This window comes from Protopterus annectens, chromosome 2.part1, assembly GCF_019279795.1.
Source record: "Protopterus annectens isolate FY-2018-M chromosome 2.part1, PAN1.0, whole genome shotgun sequence".
NCBI lineage: Eukaryota > Metazoa > Chordata > Ceratodontiformes > Protopteridae > Protopterus > Protopterus annectens.
The window spans coordinates 97,661,731-97,689,151 of NC_056729.1; the positions used below are offsets into that span (position 1 = coordinate 97,661,731).

General features: G+C 42.2%; 1 protein-coding gene across 1 annotated transcript in view; it reads left to right on the forward strand.

The window, feature by feature from the left end:
- Window positions 1-27,421, forward strand: part of ETFDH (electron transfer flavoprotein dehydrogenase) — a 1,111,536-nt gene that overhangs the window by 753,511 nt on the left and 330,604 nt on the right. Inside the window, exon 10 of the mRNA XM_044062047.1 lies at window positions 19,480-19,648. Coding sequence (XP_043917982.1) covers window positions 19,480-19,648 — 169 coding nt within the window. The remainder of the gene's footprint in view (window positions 1-19,479; window positions 19,649-27,421) is intronic.

Below are 27,421 nucleotides of genomic sequence, written 5' to 3' on the forward strand. Positions count from 1 at the left end.
TGACCTCCATCTCTCTAGCTTCTCTGGTAACTGGTTTTACAGTTACCTCTCCAGTAGGCAACAGTCTGCTTGCTGGCAAACTGTCTACTCCCCCTTCCTTCCAGTCAACAAAGGGTTCCTCAAGGATCTATCTTGGGCACCGTCTTGTTCAACATTTTCACTAACAAACTACATTTTGCTTGTAAGCTCTCAACACTACTACAATGTGCCGATGATTCCACACTTATCACCACTGCCCATAACATTCCTGATCTCTTAGTACTCACTCAGGATACCTTCCCATCTGTTGAAACATGGCTCTCAGACAATCAACTAATACTAAATCCTGAAAAAAAAAAACTCAAACCCTTCTTTACCATTGCTCCCTCAACAATACCATCACTAAACCCAAACCTCATACCAAACTACTTGACACCATTATCGACAGTGAACTAAAATTTGACATACACATCCAATAGTGTATTAAAAAAAAAAAAAAAACACCAGAAACTTGATCTACTTCATAGAAATCAAAAATTCCTTACACCTTTCTCCAAACTCTCTCTAGCACACCCTCTTACATTGTGTGCTCTACATGCGCCTATCCTTAATAATATTCAATCCACACTACTGTCCAAACTTGAACAAGCATACAGTAAAATAGCCAGATTTACCACTAATCTCTCTTACAATTTCCATTGTCTCGCCAAAGGCCTGAGTTCTCTCACCAGCTACTACTTCTTCAATTGCATATCACTCACTCCATCCTAAATAATCCCTCTTCCTACCCCTCTCTCTCTAACCTAGTGTCATACTACACCCCCTCCAACACCTTCTCACAACTGACAAGCACCTCCTTGATATCTACAAACCTAAAAAGAATATTGGCAAGTCCTTTATAAGTACTCAGTAGCACATGTCTGGAACACACTCCCCCTCAGTATAAGAAACATTTTCCCAAAAGCACCTGTTTAAATGAGAACTAAAACACTATCTACAAAAGACTTGGTTGCCTATGCCAAGCCCCCACATGACAACTTTTTCACTTACTCATCGTCTACTCTATTTTGATCTATTTTGATCTATCACCTCTTTTCTTTTTTCTGTCAAGTAATTTCATTTTTTACCCTCCTGTATTAAAAAAGCAAAAGTTATTCTAAGGCTATGTCTCCAATCTTGTAAATACTGAGTGCACCTATTATATGTTGTATACTTTTGTAATGGTATCTTCATTGTATTACAGAGTTCTGTGGTGTGAACTGTGAGTCTATATTAAATCATCGAATGCTTAAAAAAGTGAACGGTGATTGATCATCCCTATGTAAGCAAAAGCTTACAATGTTGAAGTGTCAGAACAGCGATTTTTTTTCCAAGGGGAAAAAAATCGCTGTTCCAACAAAAAAATAAATAAAAATGAATTTAAACATTACGTTACGTGGGGGCTTCACCCCCCCCCCCCACACACACACACACACCCTACTTAAATATACCAACTCCGAGACCACACTACAGTGCCAAAAACGGCAAAGTACCGAATCGGCCAAGCAAATTCTTTCCCAGGGAAAGATTTCGCTTAACAGCCACTTCGATTTTTTTCGTTTTCTGCCTTTTAAGTTCGACCAAGACACATTCGAAAGAATGCATCTTCGGTCTTGTAATATAGACCCTGTGAACTGTATCTTATATCTTTATGTTATGTGCTTGTACATTAGAACACTATGTATTTGTTTTTATCTGTTCCATGACTGTAAATTGTCGAGAGCTTTCTCCTCACGTCTCCACTGAAAATGGACCCGGTTAACAAATGTCAAATAAAATAAAATAAAGTGAATCTGGGACTAACTGCCCCTTAGATTCAGTTGGGCCATGGTTTGTGAACACCCTGTTTGATGACTGCTCTTTGTTCGGACCATTTGTCAAGATACACTGACCTGCAGTGAGCAGGAAGGGGAGGTCTTGTCTGCCATTGGGGTCAGGTTTTTGACCTCTCAGCGCACTTTCTGCAGAAACCAGAAAGGTGGCAAGAAAACCTGGTTCCAAAAATCTCAGGGATCTTCACAGGATCAATGCAGAGATTCTTCCTCCAGAGGCAGAGGAGGAGGTTTCAGTGGGAAATGCTGCCTCAAAGGCAGAGGGGGTCCATAGGATCAGGGTTTCAGAGAGCCTTTCTCTGATAAGTCCTATCAATGCTCCTGAAGTGCTGCCCGACTGCTGATCTCTGGAGGCAGTTGGGGGTCGTTTATGCCTGCACTCAGCCATCTGGAATGCTCTAAAAAGGGTGTTAAACATTATATCCAGGGTTGTTACATTCCCTTTTTCCTTCAACCCCCCCAGAGAAATAAAACAAACTCCCCTATGTTCCACCCAGCCAGAAGTAGTATGCAGTGCCAGAAATTCCAAAACTACTGCAAAAAAAAGTCATCCAAGAGGTCCCAACCAAACAAAAATGATTCTGAACTTACTCTCGCTTTCTTTCAGTGCCAAAGAAAACTGGGGACTTGAGACCCATTCTGGATGTAATGGACCTGAATTTGTTTGTAAAGAAGACAAAGTTCTGAATGGTTACTCTTCACGTCTTTTTACTGCTGTTGTGAAAGGATAATTGGATGTACTCGATGGACTTACAGGTCGTATACTATCACATCAAAATAGACAGAATCTCCAGAAGTCATCTGCACTTCTGGCTGGGAGCCTGTCAAAATCAGTTCAGGGCTCTGCCCTTTGGACTCACCACACCCCCCAGGGTGTTTACCAAATGCATGGCAGTAGTCACAGCTCACCTGAGACTGCAAGGATTCCAGGTGTTTCCATATCTGGACAACTGGCTCCTCACTGCCCTAATGAGCCATCAACTGATTCAGGCCAGGGATTACTTCTTCCAAATTTCAAGTCCTCTGAGTTTCAACATAAACCTGACAAAATCAAACGTATTTCTGGTACAGAGATTTCATTCACTGGGAATCTTTTGGACACATCAAAACAGATAGCATCACTTCAAGCTCTTGGATTCATGGCGGCTGGCAACACTCTGGTTCCATTAGCAAGGTTCTTTATGCGAGTGCCTCAATGAACCTTCGCTGTTCAATAGTTTATTCTTTACCAGTTTCTATCTGTTCCTATCAAATTGACTTCAGTTTGCAAAATGCATGTCCACTGGTGGTTTCTGTCAGATGACCTGACGATCAGCAAGCCATTCTTTCTTCCATCCCCCTCAGCCATGGTGATTGTGGACACTTCTTAGCTGGGGTTGGGGAAGGCATTTCAAGGGAAAGATGGTCCAAAGCACGTGGATGCGTGGAGGGACCAGATTGCATATCAATATTCTGGAGATGAGAGCAGTTCTTCTTACGTTGCAATCCTTTTAGGACGCTCTTCCCCCTAGGAACTATTGCACTTCACACAGACAATATGTCAGTGGTCTGGTACATCAACAAGCAAGGAGGTACCAGTTCGTATCCCTTGTGTAGAGAGGCCATGAGGGTCTGGGATTGGGTGATGTCTTCAGACCACTTTCTACTTGCAACTCACGTACTGAGGAAGTCCAACCTTTTAGTAGACAGACTAAGCAGGTCCATTCTGAACCCTTATGAGTAGTCCCTCAATCAACCAGTAGCAAACTTGATTTTCAGCTGTTGGAAGCATCCCTGCAGCGATCTCGTTAGATCTCCTTAGAACAACAAGTGCAGCAGCTATTTCGCTCTGCTCCCCCTCTGGGGGAGTCACTGAGATACACTGTATTTTACCATTGGCCTCCCAGTCTCTTTTGCACTTATCTTCCTCTACCCTTGATCCCAAAATATTTACAGAAAGCAAAATGTTTGAAGACTTTGGTAATCCTCATTGCCTCTTACTGGCATCATCAAATTTGGTTCCCTTTTCTCTGGTCTCACCTGAAATATCTTCCACAGATAGTGAAACCCGAACAGGACTTCCTCTTTCACCCATCAGAGGGTCATCATCCCAGCTAACTGCTTGGTGTCTCCAGTTCCAGTTATTGTACAGAAGTTCAAGCTTGCTTCCCCTGTTCAAGAAATCATACTAGCTTCCCAAAACCTTCCACCAAGAAGGTTTGTAGGAGTAAATGGCCAAGATTTGGTTTCTAAGCTTCTAAAGAAAACATTTATCCCTTTTCAGCTCCAATCTCAACCATTCCTCTCTTCCTTCCATCTCTTTTCAAAGAAGGAACCATTTTTTTCTGCTATTAAACTTCAGCTAGCAGCCATATAGAACTTGGAAAATCTTTTTGGTTCTCCTGCTACATCCAAACTGTGTAAGGCCTTCATGAAGGGAATCTTTCTGCTCAGACCTCCAGTTAAAGATCCTTTTCAGCCATGGGTTCTTACTGTTGTCTTACAATGTCTAACTCAAAAACCGTTTGAACCAGCTAGTGATTGTGACTTGAAGTTTCTTTCCTGGAAGACTGTCTTTCTAGTTACCATTATGTCAACAAAAGGTGTCTCAGAAATTCAGTCTCTGTCATCTAAGACTCCTTACATTGTTATTCATAAAGGTAGAGTATCTTGTTGTGCTAATCCCTCCTTTTTGCCCACGGTAGCCACAGAATCTAATTGGAACCAGCCCATATAATTGCCAGTTTTTCTTTCCAAATTTCACAAACAAGGGGGAACATATGTTGCATTTGCTTGATGTTCATAGACAGCTATGTTTTATGTCCATAGAACAAAGCATTGTCGAAAGACGGATCAACTATTTCTGTCCTTTTTGCGTAGCCATCTATGTCAGGCAGTTTCTAAAGTTATTCTAGCTAATTGGATAACAGACTGCATTGTGCTGATTTATTCTGAAAATGGGCCGCAGTTGTTTCATCCTCCTAAGGGCCATTCATCTAGGTCCATTTTTTTTTTACAAGCTGTACCCTAGTGATACATTATAATCTGAACACTGTATCCAGAAGCAGACCTTCCTTTGGTTTGACAGTGCTCTGCATATCCTTCTTTCAAGTGAGGAAGAGTGAAAAAGGACAACATCAGATTTAGAAGTTATGTACTTAACCATAACTTGGTATCTGTCTGTGTTGTCCTTTTTTTACATTCTTCCTCACCTTCCCTCACAGCCATCCTATAGCCTTATCTTTCTAGAATGATAATGGATGTTACACAAATTTTTAGTTCCACATTTTAGTTGTAGTACTTACCTTTCTGTCCTGTCTCTATAATTATATGGACATAAGCAGCAAACTTGATGTGAGGAGTGGAAGCTAGCATAGTGCCTTAAAGGACAACCATACCCACAGACTCAAAAAACATGTTTATTTCATTATGGCTTGGCGTTTCCTACATTTTACCACCACTCTGGGACTATTTAGAGCTTTTTAGATGTTTTTATACACAATTTCTGACTCTGACCACATGGGGTCTGGCATCTTGAAATATGTCTGACTGTTTAATCTGCCTCTAAGTATCCCAGAATGCATTGTTTGTCTCCAAAAAAATTGCATCAGATTTGCCACATTTTCCATAAAGCTCCTGTCAGTGCACTGATTTTACAGGCATTCACTGCTGTGTTATAGTCACCTACTTTTGGTTAAAATTTTATCATTTTTCAATGACTACTTTAAACACAAGCAGTGCAAATGCCACAGAACAGAATTGAAAAGTGCATTTTATTGCTCTTCCTAGAAATGTTAACTTGATTTCTTTTGTGAAGGCTGAACTCTAGTTCTTTAAGGTATCTCCCCTAACCCTTCACACCTACCTTCCCTAGCTGTCAAAGAGCTAAGGGTAATTTGACTCATTATCTGCATGTGATTGACAGCTCACAGCAGGTGACCAGACTAATGTACTGTTTTCTTGTCAGCCTTTCCTTTCTTACAGTGGGAGACTTTTTTGTTGCACTCCACCTGTCAAATTTAGAACCAAGCTCCATAGCACTGGGAATAATCACTGTTTTCAAAGCATCAAACTACCACTTATTTTTCCTTCCTGTTTGGTTAAATAGCTAACAAATGATGCACTCTAAACACAAAATATTTTGCAGACTTGCATGACAGCACCCACATGCTTTTTTAAGTGGTAATTTAAGAAAATTACGATATTGCATACTTCTTGTAATCTAATGTAGTGTTGTCAATTAATTGTGACAGACATCTGCTTCTTATGTAAAAACATGCAATTAATGTCTACGCATGGTCATTGCAAATTTATGCTCCTAGTTTTTGCTGCTGTTACTGTGCTTCTACCTGTACTTTGTCACATATCGGTAGGGCTCTTCAGAAAAGTGAGATTATAGTTTGACATTTTTGCTAAGTTAAGAGTGGGCTGGGCAAGGCAGCTCTGACATCACAATGTGGGAGGTCCACTGGCTCTTCTATACAGCATGCAAATCAGGCAGAGATTACATCACTTTGGGGGAAGAAATGACCCAGTGGCTAGAGCAACAGCTCTGGCAGATGTGACATCATCATTTCAGAGCCAGCTAGAGTTTTTTCAACTTCGTTTTCAAAGTGAAAGTAAAACAGTATGGAAAGGTAGGAAGCCTAACAGGGAAAAAACAGTTGAGTGGATTAGTTTTTAAAGCTGCATGGATGATTTTTCAAGGCTGTATCAACGAACAGGGTCTAAAAGAGACTGCAGGTTGAGCAATCTGCTTTAATATCCCGTTGTTGTCCTTTAAGGGAAGAGGGGGGAGCTCAAGACTGGGATCTAAAGTTTGGAAAATGCAGCCGAGTCAGATCTGAGGATTGGATCTGTAACCCATCAGTGAGGAACAATAAAAAAATGGACAACACAGATACCAAGTTATGGTTAAATACATAACTCCTAATTTAGTAGCAAAGCTTTTAAGATAAAACTCTATGGTGCTTAAAATCATACTAAAACACATTTTTGTTAATGTGGTGTTTATATGAAAATGTGTTTTAGTATGATTTTAAGCACCGAAGAAGAGTTTTATCTCAAAAGCTTTGGTGTTTAACTTATTCTTACATCACTTTGTAAGTTCCCTTTGCTTTTTATTCTTGAATAGTTTTTTTACAAGGAGAGGTTATCATTAAGAACGAATCCAGCCTTTTTGCCTAAGGTGGCCTTTTTGTCCAACTTAAACCAGTCTTTTCATTTGCCAGTGGATTTCCTGAAGTCCAGCAATAAAGGCAAATGCCACTGTTTAGATCTGCACTGACAGTTGCAATTTACTTGCATAGAATGAAGGACATCAGAAAGTCTGATCAGCTTTTTGTGTCTTCTTCCAGAATTAGACCAGGGAAAGGGGTATCTAAGGTTACTTTGTACAGATGGCTTACTAACTGTCTGTCTTTTATTTACAAGGCTAAGGGATTGTCCTTACCATCTAAATCAAAAGCTCATTCCACTAGGACAGTTGTAAACACCAACTGTCTGCTTTTGTCACATTTCTTTGGACAGAATTTGTTCAGCAGCTACTACATCACTAGAAACTTTGACATTCAGTCTAGTTCAAAGGCTACTTTTGGCACCACTATTCTCCAGAACATTTTCTTAATACCACCCGGATATGCCTGGCAGGGAACTCTGTGCTACAGGTTGAGATGGACTGAAGAGACAACTTCAGATTCTAAACTTGTGTGCTTAACATAATGCTAGATCTGTACTGTCATCGCCCAGCAGTTTCAAAGGATCATAGGAGATTACTAGGCTACTGACCCAGAGGTCATTTTAAGCCTAGCTGTTTCATCCCAATGTAATACCATTGATACTGTAGTCAGTACCAAGGAGTGTATTTAGTAATAACTGCCCTTGTCCAGGAGGGTTATGGACACTATCCCCAGTAAGAATTTATGGTGCCTCATCCACTCATCCAGGTTCCTTTTGAACAGTGTCATAGAGGAGCTGTGCTTCACATGAGTTGGGAGTCTATTCCAAAGATGCGGCAGTCACTGGGAGACAAATCTATCCCTCTAGCACTTCCTATTCAATTTACGGGCCATATTTAGGTCCCTTAAATGGGTAGCTCTAGTCCTGTGTTATTTATGGATGTGCCACAAATTCAATAGGTTTGGGTCAGAGATTCCTCTGTAAACCAGGCATAAGTCTCCTCTAAGAAGTCTAAATGATACTGAGTATAGTGACCGGGACTTTAGTAGGTCTAAGGCACATGCTGGAGTTCCTTGATCTTCTTCGTTAGAAACCTCTGAGGTCTCCCCAGTTGCTGCAGGTGCTTTGTACGGCACATGCCAAAAGGGGCATTATACTCAATTATGGGCCTGATTACTGATGAATACAGAGGGGTTATAACCTCCTTTGCTCTAGAAGTGATGCCTTTGCTAATCAGGTTTGCTACATAGAAAGCCTTCCTTACTACAGTAGACACATGGTGGTTAAAGTTAAGGTTGCAGTTTACTTGTGATCCCAGATCTCTTACCGCTTCATAGGTACATAGAGTATTCTTGTTAATTTGATAGTGTAAAGGGACATTGTTTTTACCAAAGGGAATGATGATGCATTTCTTTACATTCAGTTTGAGACTGTGACTAAGACATCAGTCATTGGTCTGCTTAAGACCCTCCTGAAGTATACTGACAACATTTGTGGATTCAGTAATTGCACACAGTTTGCATTCATCCACAAACTTGGTCAGCCACAGCCCCTTAATTTTGGCCTGAATGTCTGAGAAGTATATACTAAACAGTAGGGGGCCCAGCACTGACCCTTGTGGCAGGTCTGCAGGTTGATGTGGAGTCATCCACTTTTTCATAATTTGTGACTGGTTTGTGAGCCGCTTGGTAATCCGTCTTACAACAAAGGGGTTTATATTCAGTTTATCAGTAATGCCTGAGTGTGGGATTGTGTCAAAGGCCTTTGCCAAGTTGAAGTACACTTTGTGCATAGATTTGCCCTTGTCATTGGCTCTAGTCACATTTTTGAAGAAATCCACCAGGTTTAAGAGGCAGGATCATCCCTTGACAATGCTTACCTGGGTCAGATCCAGGGTTTGGGGGTTGCCTATGTCTTTATTTATGAGGTCCGTATGATAACGTTCCATGACCTTACAGATGAGGCCGATCAGACTTATGGGCCTGTAACTCCCTGGGTTGCTGCTAAGCCATGTTAAGGGAGTAACTGTTGCTGTTCTCTATTCCACAGGAACAAACCCTGTGGTTAGGCTGTGATTGAATAGGGTACTTAATGGTGATGCTAGTTCATGTTTTAGTTTGTTTAGAAGACAGCCTAGGATGTCGTCTGGTCCCATAGAGGCTGTGTTTGTTGCGTTAGGCAAGGCTTTAATGACCTGCTCTTCAGATATGTAGGGTGGTGGGGAAGTTGGGGGCAAAGTTTGTGATAAGTTTGGAGGGGATAAGGGAGTGAAATTTTTGCCAAATCTCTCCGCTAGCAGGTTTGCTGTCTCTGTGGGATCAGTGTGTGTGTGTGTGTGTGTGTCTGTGTGTGTGTGTGATACCATTAGTCACTAGGTCGGCACATGCTTGGGTCCTACCTTTTAGGACACGTACGTAGCTGTCAAAGGTCTTATGGTTATCCTTAGCTATGATTGTTAAGTTTTTCTCAAAGTTACCTTTAGAGGAATTGGCATGTTGTCTTATTTGCTTATTGAGGCTGAGGAGAGTGCCTTTCCATAGGTTCATAGGTAGGTACTAGGCTACTGGCCCTAGGGCCTATACAAGCCTTGCCATATGGATTCCCTGTCTATTGGCACTTACAGAAATATATTTTTTCTGCACCCCCTGTCAAGCAGAGCCACCGAAGTGATCCCCGGGGTGAATTTCCTATTTCCCATCCAGTCGTCAAGATTTTTCTTAAAGAGGGCCAAAGAGATGCTCTGCTTGACCTGAATGGGCAGTCTGATCCAGAGTATGGGAAGTCTCTGGGACAGGAAACTAGCCCTCCAGCAAGTGTTGTTTATTGGGGTGACAAGGTTTAGGTCCCTGGAGCATGTGGCACGGAAGGACTGGAATCTCTTTAAGTGGAGCAGGTGCAACATTTGTGGGTTTGACATGGCCTTGTATGTTAGGCAGAGATCACTTCTGAGTAGGCGATATGAAACAGAGTAAAGCTGGAGTTTTTTGAGGCGGTCTACATAGGGTAGATGTTTTAAGCCAATGATCCTCTTTGTGAGGTATTTCTGTGCCCTTTCCAGCTGTTGCAAATGTTTCGTGAGGTACATACCAAATGGGGAGTTGTATTCTATAATAGGTCTAATGAGGGATGATTATAGGGGAACAATGACCTCCTTTTTTCTAGATAAGAAGCCTTTTGTAATTAGGTGGGCCATGTAGAAAGATTTTCTGACTACTGTGGCGATGTGTTTATCAAAGGAGAGATCACTGTCCACCTGTGTCCCAAGGTCTCATCACACTTTCGATGTTGTGTGCTACCACCTATGTGGTAGTTCAAGGGCACTTGTTTTTTTCAAAAGGGGATGACTATGCATTTTTTGGCATTGAGCTTGTGGCCATGGCTCTGACACCAGGTATCTATATCAGTGAGGCCCTTTTGTAGAATGCCCACATCCTTTGGGGATTTGATAATGGCTCCCAGCTTGCAGTTGTCTGTGAACTTTGTTAGCCATAGGCCTTCAGTGTTGGCTTGAACTTTAGAGAAGTAGATGCCAAATAAGAGCAGACCTAGGACTGAGCCCTGTGGTACTCCACTTGTCACAGGTCTAGTACTGGATTTGGAGTCAGCTACTTTGACTATGTGGGTTCTGTCAGTGAGCCAGTTTGCAACCCATCTAGTGACATGGGGATTAATGCCCAGTTTAGTGAGTCTTTCTAAGATTCCAGAGTGGGGGATGGTGTTGAAGGCCTTAGCAAGGTCCAGATAGGCTGTGTGAACCACCTTACCTCATCCACGGCTCTGGTGACTGTTTCAAAGAAGTCAATCAGATTTAGGAGACATGATTTACCTTTCACGAGCCCAAACTGTGTGGGGTCCAGAGACTGGAGGTTTCCAATGTCCCTGCTTATGAGTTCCATAATGATATGTCCCATGGCCTTGCAGACCAGACTCGTCAGACTAATAGGGCTGTAGTTACCAGGGTCCATGGCAGACCCCCCCCCTTAGGGAGTGGAATAACTGGAGCTGTGTGCCATTCAGTGGGCATAAAGCCTGAAGTGAGGCTAAGATTGAACATGGTACATAGGTGGGGTGCCAGTTCATTTTGTAGTTCGTGTAGGACACAGCCCAGGATGCTGTCTGGTCCCATGGATGCTGTATTCTTGGCTTTGGCTAGTGAAGTTTTTACCTGTGCAGCCATGATTACCGGGACTTAGCATTCTTCCGGTATTGAGATGGGCCCTTTGGGGGAGTGAGAGGGCGGTGAAATTGGTACTGAACCTATCTGCCAGAATGTTGGCAATATCAGTTGGATCAGTATATTTGGTGCCATTGTGCTGTAACTCAGAGCAAATCTGAGTGTTGCCATTGAGGTTCTTGACATAACTGTAGAATGCCTTGTGGTTGTCTTTAGAATCTGTGCCAATTTTGTTCTCGTAACTAGCTTTGGAAGATTTTATGAGGGATTTCAGCTTCTTACTGATGCTGACCAGGGAATTTTTCCAATCCTGGGTTTTTACTCTTTTTTTTGCAAGAGTTTCTTTCTTCTGTTGTAAAGTTTGTTTTTGGCTGGGGACCACCAGATTGACTTCCTTTTTTTTTGGAAGATAGCATCTTGGTTCTATTTGGGATGGCACGGTCCATGAACAAGTGTATGTGTTCATGCAATGCATTAGTGAAAGATTCTACGTACTCTCCTTAGTTTTCTTAGACAGCATCATTTTATGTTTGTTGTAAAGTTTGTTGATGCTGGATGTCCACTGGGGCAGCTTTTTTTTACTTGAGGCTCTGGCTTTGATTCACTGTGAAACAACCGAGGCTATACACTTATACAAGTGATTGTACAGGGCTTTAGTGTAAGTTTTGTTATAGTTACCACTTCCTGCTGGGGGTGAGGCTTGGAATGCATTTATACTTTTCCCTAGGAGGGAATAGTTTGCTTTGGTGAAGTTTTTTAGTCTGACTTTGTCCTTTGTGAGTTTTGCTGTTAGTGCCAGTTCAAAGGTGACTGATTTGTGGTTAGATTTAACTAATGAGGGTCCGACAGTTACGGTGGTGCATCTGTTTGTCATGTTAGTGAGGACCAGATCTAGTATGTTTGTTCCTCTTGTTGGGGTTTGAATAATTTGTTCTAGGACATTTGAGTTAACAAAGTCAAGAAATTTTTGCACTAGTGAGTTAGGGCTAGAGTAAGTTTCCCAGTTGATGGTGGGATAATTGAAATCCCCCATGACTAGAGTGTTTGACAATATTTGGAACCTCCCTTCCCTCCATCCTTCATCCAAATTGTCATTTGTGTCTTTTTTTAGCTCCTGGTGGACCTTACAGGCCTTCCTGAAGTCTTCTGCTTTTACACTCCTTCTGATCTGGTCTAATGTTTCTCAGTTAGTGGTTTGGTTAGAGGGATTCTATATTTATTTATTTATTTATGTATTGACATTGGATTATATGCTTGATAAAATGTGATTTGAGGTGATGAGTTAGTGCAGGGCATTATATGGAGAGGAGCTGAAGCTTTGGAGGCAGCATTCTAAAGTGCTAGCACCAGATATGGTTAGATCCAACAACCCACAGATTGATACAAAAGACAGAAGCAACATGGATCTAATGTTATGGCAAGTACATGACTTTCATTTCTGCTAGAGAGACAGCCCTCCCTGCAACCATAGCTCCTTACTTAATGTACTAATTTCACACTCATACCACTGTGGAGAAGAGAGAAAATTGTTATAAAGCAAAGCAAGAAGGTACAAAAAATGTGGTCTCACACTGTTTCAGAAGCCAAGTCTGACAAAGGAAAGGCTAACGCAAACACTAGAGGCAAATACTTCTATAAAGAAGCCGATTATGATAGCACTAAAACTAGTAGGTGGACCACATATTGGTGGATGAAGAGAACAACTGCCCATTTTCTAAAACGTGAACAGGAGGAGGTATGAGTCCTTCCTTTCTTGTGGACAGGGAAACAAACCAGCAATCTGTTCAACTAAACAAGCACAGCTGCCTGAAAGAATTCCTGGGAGGCTTTGCTCCTCCAGGGAGTGAAGATCTCCTCCCCCCCCCACCCTTATATTTGCCCTGCAAAAAATGCATGGAAAAGTAGGGACCAGTTTAGCCAGCACTGACCACAGAAAGAGGAGTGACACATCTCCATACCTGCAGGCCTGAAATCCCGAAACAGCACAGGTGCGTAACTAGGAAAGGAGTGTTTACTCCTAAGATGAACTGTTAAACCAGCAGCACCACTTCCCATAGACTGATGAGTCTGCTGAACATGGACCTGAAGTCCCACAAACCAAAGGGGTTCGTCAAAGGACAAAGAAGCAGGACTCTTAAAGGAACAGCTCAAAATCTGGAACAAGACCACAGGCCTACCACATACAGAGAATAAAGGAGAACTCCTAAAGCAACTGCACAAAATCTGGAACAAGACCTGCGTTCTACCTCATACAGAGAGTAAATCAGCATTCATAAAGGAACTGCTGAAAACCTAGAATGAGACCTCAGTCCTGCCCCTATACAGAGAATAAAGTAACACTCTCAAAAAAGAACTGCTGAAAACCTGGAATGAAACCTCAATCCTACCCTTATACAGAGAATAAAGAAGCACTCCTAAATTAACTGCTCAAAACCTGTAACGAGACAACTGCCTACCACATTCAGGGAATAAAGCAGTACTCCTAAAGAACCTGCTCAAAACCTGGAACAAGACTAGTGAATAAATCAGCAATCCTAAAACAACAGCTCAAAACCTGGGAGAGACCACATTCCTTCCCATTACAGAGAATAAAGCAGCATCCCTAAGGAAATTGCTCAAAACGATGAGAAGAACCTTAGTCCTACTTGTATGACAATAAAGGGTACAGGGCTGCTCAGAATGCCTTGTGTGGAAACAGGCATGAGCAAACGGATTAGAGGTGTCTATAATGGAGCTGAGCATCCGTTTTGCACTGTGCCAGTTGAAAAGGGCAGAAGACTGCCCAGGAAGAATCATGTGACAAATAAATCCAAATATACAGGCCTTTAATACATTAAGGACATCTTTAGTTGACTGGAAAGGGTGACTCAAGATGCGCGCCATCCAAACTGAGAACTATTTTCACTTGAAAGCCCAAGTAGAAGGCTTTCTGCCAGTCCAAGTAGGTGGATTTCTGGTAGCTCTGCACCCCTCTACTAGGCTCTTCTAGGTGGTGAAATACTCCTAGGCCTGTGTGGAATATGCCACACTTTTCCTGTCCAACTAAGTTTCCAGTAAAATCTATGGAATGGCATTTCCTCATTTGCTTTGTAATGGTAGGGTCTCTCAGACTGGATGGCTGGACTACATGTGTTTGCACCAGAAGGCCACATGTTCCTCAGCAAACTTCTTGTAATCAACTGGTCAGATGTCTGCATTCGCAAGGCTGGCATTTGTATTTCAAGCATCCTGCCTAACCTGTGGAAGTGTTTTGCATAGGTATTTTTATACCCTAAGTAGACTACAAAAAAAATGTATTCAGGTAGACAGCAAATGTTGGAGGTGTGATGGGGAAGAAAGAGGTAACTGGGAACATATTTTCTGGGAGTGTAATGAGTTGGCAGACTTTAAAGATTCCCTGTAGACTGCTCTGTCAGAGATACTGGGTGAGCAAACTGGTGCAACCAAGGAAATGATCTTTATGAGCTATGATACAGAATCATAATTGCCTAGACAAAGTAAGGCCTTCCTGAGTCTAATTATGGTGGCTGCCAAAAAAGCAATTACTAGAAAATGGAAATCAAAGTCTAAACCAACTTTACTAGAAGTATTGAATTTAGTAATATAATATAGTAACAGAGGTGAAGCAACTGGAATTGGGATCTTTAGAAAAGGGAAGGAGCAAACTACATAGGAAAAATGGGATTGTGGGAACATTATATGCAGAGGAACAAGGTTTAAAAGAAGGCAGGATTTAAATGAGCTATGTAATACTTAATTGACAATGACTGGATATATTGTAAGTGATGAATAATGTTTATATCTACAGTTGTCTCAACGGCGCCTGTGATACATAATGTTTGCAACTAAAATTGTGTCAATATGTTTATCATTTATATAAATGTAAGATTGTCTGTGTCATACGTGATAAAGATTTTTTTTGTTTAAAAAAAAAAAAACATCCTACCTAACCTTAGGGAAGATGACAGTTCTCCCTGTAAGAAGGAACTCTCTCAGAAAACTGTACTAGAGGATACCTCCAAGATTTCTTATATAAATGTATGAATATCCTTTTGCAAGTAAATTTCAGGTAGTGCAGCTAAAACGTTTAAGGACCGGCAACCATACCTGGAAACTTAAGTGTAGCCTAGCTATCTGGTTAACTTAAGCTGAAACCTGGAAAGGTGCAAGGGAAAAACCTCTCTCTCTTTCAGTGCCTACTGTCCTCCATTGGAGACCTGTCATTGTTCTCCGCTGTAGGAGGTTTCTCCCTTGGAGACAGCAGAAGCCTCCTGAAGTAAGGGTACAAGTTTTTTGTGCTCCAGGAAAGCCCGTAAGTTGTACGCTCAGTGAAGGAGCATTTTCCTTTTTAAATTCTCCTCAAAACAAGAGATTCTACAAGTTGTATTCATTAGGCAGAACCTGCCTTCCACAGGCACACTTTCATTTAAACTTTTCCAGAAAAGTCATGGACATCAGAAATACCTGTGAAATACACAGCATTAAAAAAATGTTGCAAAATGCAGACATTCAGCTAATTTAACACACTATAGTAAACCAAAAAGGTTCCCAAAGTGGGCAGTTATTATTTTCTGGAAGTCATCTGGACAGAACTAATGGGCAGACAGACAGATAACAGATCATTTCCAAAAATGGTGTGAGCTGTTCCATTTTTTCACAACAAATCACATGATATTATGGGCTGGGGAAAAATCTACTTTAACTCTGTAAACATCTGAAAAGTATTTCAAGTCAGAAGTGGAAGTTGGATGCCTGCCTGTAGCTAGTTCCAATGGATAAATAAATCATTTAGTGTGTAATGATATTGATGCAAACATTTAACCCCAACGCCACTAGATGTTTTTTTTAAATCCCTGTTTAATTACTTACAAATATCCATTAAATGTAACTGCTTCCAATAGATTCCAAGTTGGTACAAAGTTTTCAAACTTTTACTTACGCATGTGAGTATGAACTTTCTGTGATTCGTATAATGCAGACATACACACACACATTTGGTGCATATACCATGAACTTCATTATGTAATTACTTGTGAGTCAGCTTGATGTGACAGTCTGCATTTACATTGCTCCTACATCTGTAATATGTAAATTCCTCTTAGATTTCAAAAATATCTTACTATAGTTTATTGCAACTACGTATGTATGATATTACAACAAAATGAATTGTAAATTCATTAGCTTGTTGCAGTGTGATCTGGGTTGTGGCTGAAAAGGGTCAATTTGACCAACTCACCTACTAAATAACAAATAAAATACATAAATACTGCAACAGACAAAGCTCCCAGTTTTAAAATACCACTTATAAGCATAAAATACCCACAAGGTTTTGCACACCAGATGTGTGTGTACTGCCTTGGGGGACTGCTCAACATCAAGAGGAATGTGAGGTCTCTTCTTTCTTTGGGCTATAGGCCATTTCTGAACATCAATCTAAGTTAATGTTAAAGGACCCTCTCTCTGCTTTAGCAAGAGAATTGGCCTCCTTCTTGGGTTCTCATTCATCTAAGAAATCAGCAAAGAGAACCATGCAAAATACTAAGAGAGAAAAATCTAAAGAAAGAGAAAAGGACAGAGAGAGGAAGAAGGAAAAGGAGATAGAAAGATCTAGAAAAAAGGAGGTTGTCAACAAGTCTAGGAAATAGTTTCTGGATCCAGCAGTAGGTCCGGCTCCTAAAGTTTCTAAGTCTGTGGCTGTATTACCCTCTGTTCCGTTGGGGCTGGATCCCATTTCGATCCATTCGCTGATGTCTCCCCTTCTAGTAGAATGTAGATTTTCCCCGGAGCCGACCACCCCTTGGCTCTGATGCCCTACTTGTACCATCCAATAGATCCTTCCATAGGACCTCCTGGCCGCTTGAGACAACCTGTTCCCTCAGGTCAGTGCAGTCATTGTGAAGATTATATGATACTGATGTGGACAGAATGATGCAGAAAGTCCTGATGACACAGACGGGGTCCTCCCCTCTCAACTGGGGTGCCAGGATTAAGCCCTTCAACTTACCACTTAATTTCTCCTTCTCCATTCTGACCTTTGGATCCTGTAGCATTGGATTGAGCATATCCTGCAGCGTTCCTTTGTTGGATCCAGTAGACTGGACATTCTGGACTCCAACAGTGTCCCTCACCTGGTTGACTCTGATGGCATCTTTTCCTGGGGGGCCTTGGAGCCGAGAGCCCATCATCAGCACCTGGTAGTCGAGACTGATGTCAAGACTTTCAGACCTTTCCCTTCCCTTTGAAGCCTTGGTATTAGATAGTTCAGCTCCAGTGTTTGCTTCAGAGCCAGGCTGAATCTCATGAGGGTCTCTTGTCCAGATCTTTAGATCTGAGAAGTCCTTCAGAAATGTCTCAGTTTCACCTTCTTGCTTAGAGAAGAGGTACCCCACCCTCACTTGGATCTATCCTGATCCTGTCTGGCATCTGTGGTTCCTCCTTCACATTATTCTGTCCCTTTTGGAGAGCCAAATGCAATGAGCCTTGACAGAGCTTCCCCTCGACTTCTGACTTAGGAAGCATTCATCCAAAAGGAGATATTTGGTTTCCCCTTAAGAATCTCTCATTGATGTCATTGATTACAGTGAAAGGAAAGGATCCCCAGGGTACCATCTAGAAGACATCTCCTTTAGGAACATCTTGGAATTTCTGCAATGGGGGGAGGCTGGTCCATTGATGCTCCTTCTGAAGAGAAATCTGTGTTCCTCAAGGCTTTTGGAGCTGGTCCATCTACTCCCTGATCATCCTCCCCCAGTGGACAAGCTTATTGACCTGGTGTCCCAGTGAGCATGGATGTGGTAGAGCCCATACTCTACAAACCTTAGAAGATTTTGGTTTTGTCATGAGATAGACCTCACTGGAGCAAGAAACTAGTAGTTGATGCCATTATGGTGGTGGTGGCAGCCACTAAGAAAAAGTTCTCAGAGGAGACTTGTTCTGTCCATCCCCCAAACAGGGAGTCCTAGGCCCTGGAGAGATTTGAAAACTAGACTTGCGCTTCAGCAACATTTGCCTTACATGTATTGAACATTCTTATATACTTGATGAGGTTTCAGAGGGACTTGACCAAAAAGCTCTCCAAATCCCTCTTGAATTCTATGACAGCACAGTCTTGCAAAACAGTAGATTTGTAGTTGGCAACCTTACAGTCAGTTATGACTTTGTCTATGCAATTTTTGTCCAATGTGACAGATGACACATCTATAGAGGCAGGCACCAGCACCTCCATACACTGACATGCCTAGATATGTTTGTGATTTTCTGGAGAACATCTTTTCTGAATGCTCACTTTTTTGTGCCCAAGGCTAAAGACATGCACACTAGGAGTGAAAAGGATGGCAAAACCCTGTCTGTGTTGGTGTCCATTTTTCTACCCCTTCAAAGGACTTTTTCCTGGAATCAAAATGGTGGAAAGAGATTGTGGTCTCAGGGCTATGTACAGGATGCTTCTGGAGTTAGACCCCCCCCCCCCCCCCCCAGGGCAGAAGAAGGAAAACAATGGATGTCGCCATAGATGCATAGATGGTCTGCAGACCTCAGGGTTTCAAGGTCCGTTCGCTGACAGATCCTTCCAGCGCTCCTGAAAGATTGGCCAACTGCTGCACTCTGCAGGCAGTCAGGGGTGGCTATCAATGCACCCTCACACCTGTTTGGCCATCTCTCCCAATATGTGGGTGCTGAGAATAATAGCCAGAGACTGTGTCATCCCTTTTCTTTACCTTCAAAAAAGGTCTCACACAGAGCTGTGTCAACAGGGGAGGTCCCCAAAACATACACACACACACAATTTGAGGGTATGATACTCAAAGTCAGTACTTTGTTTTTAGGGAGTGGAAAATTGATAGGATCCTGGAAAACAGTCACTGAGTAAAAAAATATGTCAGACAGCAGATGGGGATGTTCCAGGCCAGCAGACAGAGGAAAGCAAAGGAATATGTAAGGAAATTTGAGAACTGTGCTAAAGCACTCCTTCTCAGTACAGGGATGGATTAATTATTTAATGATAGAAAAGATATTGTGGTATATGACCAGTAAAACTATTGTAGATAGGAGAGGATGTAAGTTAGCATTGCTACCCTTTTGATGTTCCCATTTGAGAAATCTGTGATCTGATCGTCTGTTGCTTAATGATGTCATGTACTCTGATGCAAGTGAAAGTTAAGTTTGTCTTTTGCGATGCTCACTACCAGTAAAAAATACTGATAAAAGCACCCGTGTTTCTACTTGCTGACCGTGTTACTTGGAGTACAGTAATTGAGATATGCTCTTTGTAACTATGTAACAGTCTTCTCTTTTTTTCAGTCTGTTCCGAAACTTACCTTTCCTGGTGGATTATTAGTTGGCTGTAGTCCTGGTTTTATGAATGTTCCCAAAATCAAAGGAACACACACTGCCATGAAAAGTGGTATATTAGCAGCAGAAACCATCTTTAAGAAGTTGACTGATGAAAGCAGCCATTCTGATACAGTAGGTAAGATTCACTTACTGCTGTTTAACAGCACAAGATTCTCATAACTTGATTTTTGTTTAGTTTTTCTTCACTTAGGCCTCCTGTAGCATGGTTGAAATTCCATTTTCTTATATTCTTTTACAGACCATTGTGGTTTGCTTCATGTACCCAGAGTCTTCCATAGCATAGGTGGCCCGTGCAGCCTCTTTTGTTTTCTGCCTGTCTTCCTTTCTAATTCGTGTTTCCCAAAATTCTCTTACCCCCATCACCCACTGTTTTTTTAATTTCTCGTCTTACCCAGATTCAGTACTCTCTGATGGCTTTTCTGTGTTTTGTTTCCCCCAGCGGACCTTGGCAACTTGTGATGCTGAGCTTTGGGATGAAAAAAATTTACAACAAAGTTCACAATGATGCCTGTCAGACTTTTTTCTCCAATTTATTCAGCATTAAAGTATAAAAGATGTTCTGTAATGTTAATAAAGCCAACTGATATTTAATGCAAAGGTGTAGATCTCCTTAATGAAGCTGAAGGTCCCTGCATTGAAATGTAAGGCCATTTAAGGGTTGCTTTGCTTGTGAAGGTCTATAAAGGAATCTAAACTGTTGCTGCACCCTAGAACATAATGTTAGAGAACTGTTGCCACAAAAAAATGACCATTTCCTACTTCAAAGGTGCAGTCTGATAGCAGTAAATTCTGTAAAACCTCATTGAAGATGTTATGCATCTTTATAGACAACTCTATGTTATCTTCTTGTCCACCAAGGACTCTGCAGTTGTGAGAGAACACAAGTATACACAAAGTGAATGCTCACTATGAGAAAGTGTGTGAATTCTTGATACTGGATGAAGGCTGCCTCTTTAAGTTGCTTTGTGCAGTTAAGAACATAGGAACAATAAAAGGGAAGTTATAGCCATATACACCTTTAAGCAGATATGCTTAAAAGTTATTGCCACCCTTTACAATTACTTAGTAGTGCCCCACCACATGACAACCCTGGTGTAAACCTATGCCTTCACATCTAGTCATCAAGAGTAGTACTGTGCTCTACCCAAAGTGGTAACTTTGTCCATAGGCTGGGAATATATTGAGTTAAGAACTGCTCCCTTCAGCGAGCCTTTTTTATTTGTTGTTGTAGGTTTATATACCTGGTACAGGTGTTCGTAGATCCACTGGTTTTGCAAAGAAGTAGGTCAGAATTAGATTTTTTATGGCTAAAAGGCGAGGTACAGGTGACATTGGAGCAATCAGTGTGCTAATAAGTATAAAGATAGTTGTGCTAATCTATCTGTATAGTTGAAGGATTTAAGGCTTTTAATTTTTATTTAATAAAAATTGTTGGGGCCTTTCCAGCTGAGCTATATTAGCCTTTCAAACTATTAATTACCAGACAAATTTGCTTAGGTATCTCCTATCTATTTCTAGCAACATAAACAGACTTAGGCACACATCCGTGTCAGTGACACAAACTCAGCAATGTATTCAATGATTTCCTGTGCTACTCATGCTGCATAATATTATATTAATTGCAACTATGATGTGGCAGATACTTCTTTTAGAGCTGCTGCTTATGACTCAGTGCTAAGAAGGTATTCCTGGTTAAGACTGCAAAGCTTTTTATAAAATGTAAAAGCAAAGTTTTTGAATGCTCCTCTAGATGAGGACTTGTTCTTAGTATTAGGCTAACTGCCCTTGTGGACCATTTTAAGCCTAGCCAATTGCTCCATGTGAGAATCAAACCTTGCACCTTGTGTTTGTAAGGCAAGCACCCTAACCATTATGCCAACCTCCCAGTAGGCTAAATGCTTAATAACCCTTCCATGTATTCAGACCCTGCACCTAAGGCTGTTCTACTCATTTAGCTGCGTGGATGTAAATAATCACCCCTGCCACATCTCAAACCCAGCCCCTGTCAACTATAGCACAGTGCATTAGCTCACTAGACCACTCAGCTCTTCCTTTGTGGTCCCCCTTCTGCAGCAAGCTTTAAAAATGTAGAATATTAAAATTATGCAGGGATATAAACAATCCTTTTCTTTTCCCTGTGCCAGAATTTCAACTGAATTATCCCTCCATGTCGGGCCCTTTCTGTGATAAAGAAGCTGGACAACAAAAAGGCAAAAAATTTGAAAGGAAATGAAAAGAGAAGGCTAGTCTTATATACAAAGCCATGGAAAGAATTATAATGCTGTAGTAAACCTCTAGACACTAAACGCAACCAGTTTGGTTTTGTCAATGGCAGGTCATGCCTACTCAACCTGGTGGACTTCTTTGAGATGGTTACCAAAGCAATGGATGAGAGCAGGGTGATTCATGCTGCCTACCTTGACCCGACCAAAGCATTTGACACAATATCCCACTCAGGCACTGTTGACAAACTCAAAAAGTTTGGAACAAACCCATATTTCACCCAGTAGATAGCCAATTAGCTCACAGACAGAACCCAGAAAGTTAGAATTGGGGAGTCTACCTCTACAAAGAGGCCAGTCACAAGTGGAGTCCTTCGGGGATTGGTTCTTGGTCTACTCCTTTTTGGCATTTAATTTTTTAAAGTCAAGGCCAATGTCAGTATCCTCTGGCTGAATAAATTTCCAGATGATTCCAAATTAGGAGCTGTTGTTGAATCCCACACTGACACAAATGTTGTCCAGGAAGGGCTGACATAGACAGACAACTTGTGTTAAGAACCATGGACTAAAACTAAATGCGAAGAAATGCAAAATAGTATCCTTCTGGAATCCATCCACCTCTGATAACTATCATATTGACAACACACCCCTTAGAGTTGACTTAGTAGTCAAGGACTTGGGGACACACATAGACATTAATCTAGCGTTTGACCATCACGTGTCTACAGTAGTGAGGAGACCATCCTGTGTTGCACAACTTATAAACAAAGATATGGCATCAAGGTCCAAGGAAGTCATTGTTCTAGTGTATTCAGCATTCATCAGACCTATCGTTGAGTACAGTGCCCCCTTGGTATGTACCTAATCAGGCATTTCCAACAATGGGAATGTCCACAGAGGTTCCTCACTAAAAGAATACAGGGCATAAGTAAAATGTCCTCTCTAGACTGCCTCAAGGCCCTATCCCTGTATTCTATCTCCTACAGTCTATTGAGAGAAGATCTGTGCCTGGCATGGAGGGCATTGTCAGACCCCACACTGATGGATCTCCTGCATATTCACAAAACAAACAGCACCAGAATTAATGGATGTTCTTCGTGTTTCACTGTTGCAGTCATAACTGTAGGGTGATCCTGCCGGCAGGCAGCCCGAGGTCGGCCAGAATCACAAAGTCTGGGTCCGGCGTCGGCTGTACAAGCTAGTACCCTGATGTCAGTACGCTCTGGTACATAGCCCTCAGCCGACGCCATCTTCTCCAGTCTTTCTTGCCATGCGGTGGAAAGCAGCTCGCAAGTCGTTGGTTGGCGATTTTCGATCTACGTTTTTTGATTGCTGTCGGTCCGAAGTTCTTACTTCTCTTCTCAAAGCTAAGTACCCTGTTGGGGAATCTTTTTCTTGTTCCTCCGATGTCAGAAAAAGTTAATAATTGTATAGCGTGTGGAAAACAGATACCTCATAAAGATTTCCACTCTTACTGTCTACCTTGCTTAGGCCCTGACCACGACGTTTCTTGTTGTCGGTTCTGTGCCAGGTTCAATTCTCGCACTATTAAGCTTCGGTACGACTGGGCTTTAAATTACTTTGGCAGACGCTTCAATTATAGAATGTCGTCGGATTCTACCAGAATTCAAAAGAAGCGCAAAGACAAGGACAGGCCTTCGAGGTCCAAACAGGATTCGTCGCAGCTGGAGCCAGCGTCCGGTTCGGCTGTCGTCAGTGAGGCGCTTTTGCAGCCCCTGTCGTCCGCCACTTCTGAACCGATGGCCGATACGGACTCCCATGGGGAGCCATCAAGGCCTATTGTTTTATCTGCTGCAGGACCTTCGGACGTCGCTCCCTTAGATGGGTCCGGAACCACTGTGCAGGTACCGGCTTCTGAGGGGGTATTCAGGCCTACTCACATCACCATTTCAAAGACAAAGGCAAAGTCCAAGACTCCAGTTAAACCTAAAGTTTCTGCTCCAGCTACTTCTGAAGCTACTCCCAAGACACAGAAGCAATTGTTAAGGATGGCTGAAGATTTGCTTACAATGATTAGGGGTTCTCACCCCCCTCCAGAGAAAAGGCCTCGACAGGATGTTCCTTTGGATTCCTCTGACCAGGCTTCTGTATCTTCTGTTTCTTCCTCTGATCAGGAATATTCCTTTCCTCCTTATGAGGATTCGGATGCAGAGGATTCTCTGCCCACTGCTTCTCTGCCTGAGGATTTTTCTTTTGGGGAGACCTTACATGAGATGAGGGAACATTTTCATTGGGAAGGTCAGGATTATTCTGCTTCTAAGAAGAGGCTTAGGGAATTTCTTCTTCTTCCTCAACACAGGCCTTTAGCTATTCCTCCTGTTCTTGATATTGTGGATGATGCCTTTTCTGAGGCTAATTTGAATCCTGATTCCATGCCCCCTGCTCCTTCTAAGCCTGATAGATTTTACAGGGTCCCTGATTCTCATTTATTCTTATTCAAGAACCCTTCTGCGGATCCTGAAACTATTTCTCAGGGTTCTAAGGCTGCAAAGGTTGCTTCTTCCAAAAATCCTATTCCCTCCGAGAAGGATTCTCGTGCCTTAGACAGGTGGGGTAAAAGGTATATACTTCTGCTACCCTTGCTATTAGGGCTTTAAATTGCCAGTTTCATATGTTTAAGTATCAGCAATTTCTTTTGTCTGTTTTGAAGCAAAAGCTTGCTACCTTTCCAGCATGTGCAGAGGATAAGGAATTGCAGGATGTATTGCATGCAACTGAACAAGTGAACAAGCATAGTTTGCATTGTGGTTTTGATGCTTTGGAAGCTTCTTGCAGGGCCGCAGCCTCTGGTACTGTTATTAGGAGACATGCCTGGCTTCGTGAACAAAGTTTGCCGGAACAGGTTAAGGCTAAACTTTTAGATGCCCCTGTTCAGCATGATGTTTTATTTGGATCCAAGGCTGAAGAGGTTATTAAAAAGATGGAAGAAAAGGCAAAATCTATGCAGGCTGTGAAAGATTTCTTACAATTTCAGCCTCCTAGATTTTCCAGGAATTGGCCCTCCAAAAACTGGTCCTTTTCCATGTCTGACAGGCCTCAAAGAGGAAGATATAGATGCTCCAGAGGTCGTGGTCAAGCTCAGGCCTCTTGCAGATCCAGACAATGGGCTGCTTCTTCACCTAGAAGGGGAGAAGACAGATCACAATCTCAAAGGAAGCAGACTCAATGACTCTCTCGGTTGGGCTTCAGGACCCCCTTACCTGGATGCCCCTCTCAGAGGAAAGCTTTCTCTTTTTTACAGAAATTGGACTCATATTACCCAGGACAAATGGGTATTGGACGTGATTTTAAGAGACTACAAGTTCCATTTTCATACTCTGCCAAGGGTTATCGGTTGGCCAGATCTGCCAAAACATCAATGGGCAGAGGCCTTAAATCAAGTGGATGCTCTACTGGCCATGAGAGCCATAGAGCCTGTTCCTTTCTCAGAAATGGGAAAAGGCTTTTACTCAAGACTATTTCTGGTTCCAAGAAAACAAAACTCATGGAGACCTATTCTGGACCTTTCAGTGTTAAACACCTTTTTGGAAATTCCAAAATTCAAAATGCTTACTCTACAACAACTGCTTCCAGTACTCTCCCAGGACGCTTGGATGGTGACATTGGATTTAAAGGAGGCCTACTTACACATTCCCATCAGGCAGGAGCAGGAAATTCCTCAGATTCAAAGCAGGCTCGAGGCACTTTCAATTCTCTGTACTGCCCTTTGGTTTATCTACTGCGCCGGTTTTCACCAAGTGCCTGGCCCCAGTAGTGGCTTATTGCAGACTTCAGGGGATTCAGATTTACCCCTATTTGGACGACTGCCTTATCCAGGCAGACAGCAAGGACCTTTTACTTCAACATCTGGATTTTGTTCAACGTCTCTTCCTCCTCCTGGGATTTTCAGTGAACATAAAAAAGTCACAATTGATTCCTTCTCAACAAATGATATTTTTGGGAGCCCTAAATACAACCTTACAAAGGGCCTTCCTTACTCCAGAAAAACAAATACAGCTGGCTTCAATTTTCAAAACCTTGGCAACCTTAACTCAGCTCACTGCAAGGAAATTCCTGCAGGCACTGGACTATATGGCTTCATGCATTCTGTTAATTCCAAATGCAAGGCTTCATATGAGAAAGCTTCAATGGTACCTGAAAAGTGTATGGTCACAGCATTACCAAGATCTGGACACTTTGATTCCTCTTATCCCCTGCCTCCAGAAGGAGTTCCTTTGGTGGTCCAGGGTGTGCGTTTTAAATGAAGGGAAGCCTTTTCGTCTACCTCAACCTTCTCAAATCATAACCACGGACGCCTCGGATTATGCTTGGGGAGCACATTTTCTAAACAATTGCCAGCAGGGGACCTGGACAAAGAATCACCTGCACTGGCACATCAATCTGAAGGAAATGTTGGCAGTTCAAAATGCTCTTCTAGCCTTCAAGACCCTTTTGCAACCAGGGCCTCTTCTAATTCGTACAGACAACACCACAGTCATGTGGTACATAAACAAGCAGGGGGGCTCTCATTCATACCCCCTTTGCAGACTAGCTATGACTTTATGGGACATAGCTCTAAGTCTGAATTTGCATCTTCAGGCTCAATTCATTCCAGGAAAGCAGAATCTCTTAGCGGACAACCTAAGCAGAAACATTTTGGATCCTCACGAATGGATGCTAGACACCAACTTATTCAACAGGATAACTGCAGTTTAGGGGTGTCCCCAGATAGATCTGTTTGCATCCCATCTCAATCATCAGCTGCCTCTCTTTTGCACCAGGTCCTTCCACAAAACAGCTTGGAAAGTGGATGCCCTGTCATTCAGTTGGAGGAACCTTTCCGGGGTATGCCTTCCCTCCTCTTCCTCTTCTTCCCCGGATATTACTGAAGATAAAACAGGACAAGCCCAAGTTCATCATCTTGATTGCTCCAAATTGGCCTCGACAGTTTTGGTATCCGACCTTACAACATCTGTGCTTGGAACCTCCTTGGATCCTTCCTCTGTACCCTTCTCTTCTGTCCCAGCATCAGGGTCAGATGCTACACCCTCATCTCAAGACCCTTTGCCTGGCAGCTTGGCTCTTCAAGGAAACTTGATTTCTTCTAAGCTTCCCAAACAAGTTTTGGATGTTCTTCTTGAAGCCAGACGGCCTAGCACTAGGAAATCCTATGCCTCTAAATGGAAAAGGTTTTGTATTTGGATGCAGGACCGTGGCTCTAATCCTCTTGTGCCTGATCTCTCGTCTATTTTGCTTTACCTTTCAGACCTTTTGTCTAAAGGCCTTTCCTTTTCTTCCATTAAGATTCATGCTTCTGCTATATCTGCTCATTTTAATACTGACCCTCCTGTTTTTTCTCATCCATTGGTGAGACAATTCTTGAGAGGAGTTAAGAATTTGAGGCCTCCCAGGTCCCCTCCTGTCCCTGCCTGGGATCTTAAATATGTTTTGGAAAAACTCACTTTGCCTCCTTTTGAGCCTGCTGCGGCTTCTGATATAAAATTTTTATCCTGGAAGACAGTTCTTTTGTTAGCATTGACTTCTGCCAGAAGGGTTTCAGAGTTGCAAGCTCTTATGGCTGTGGAGCCATACCTAATTTTCCATCTTGACAGAGTATCCTTGAGGACCAATCCTACTTTCATGCCTAAGGTGATTTCAAAAGTTGC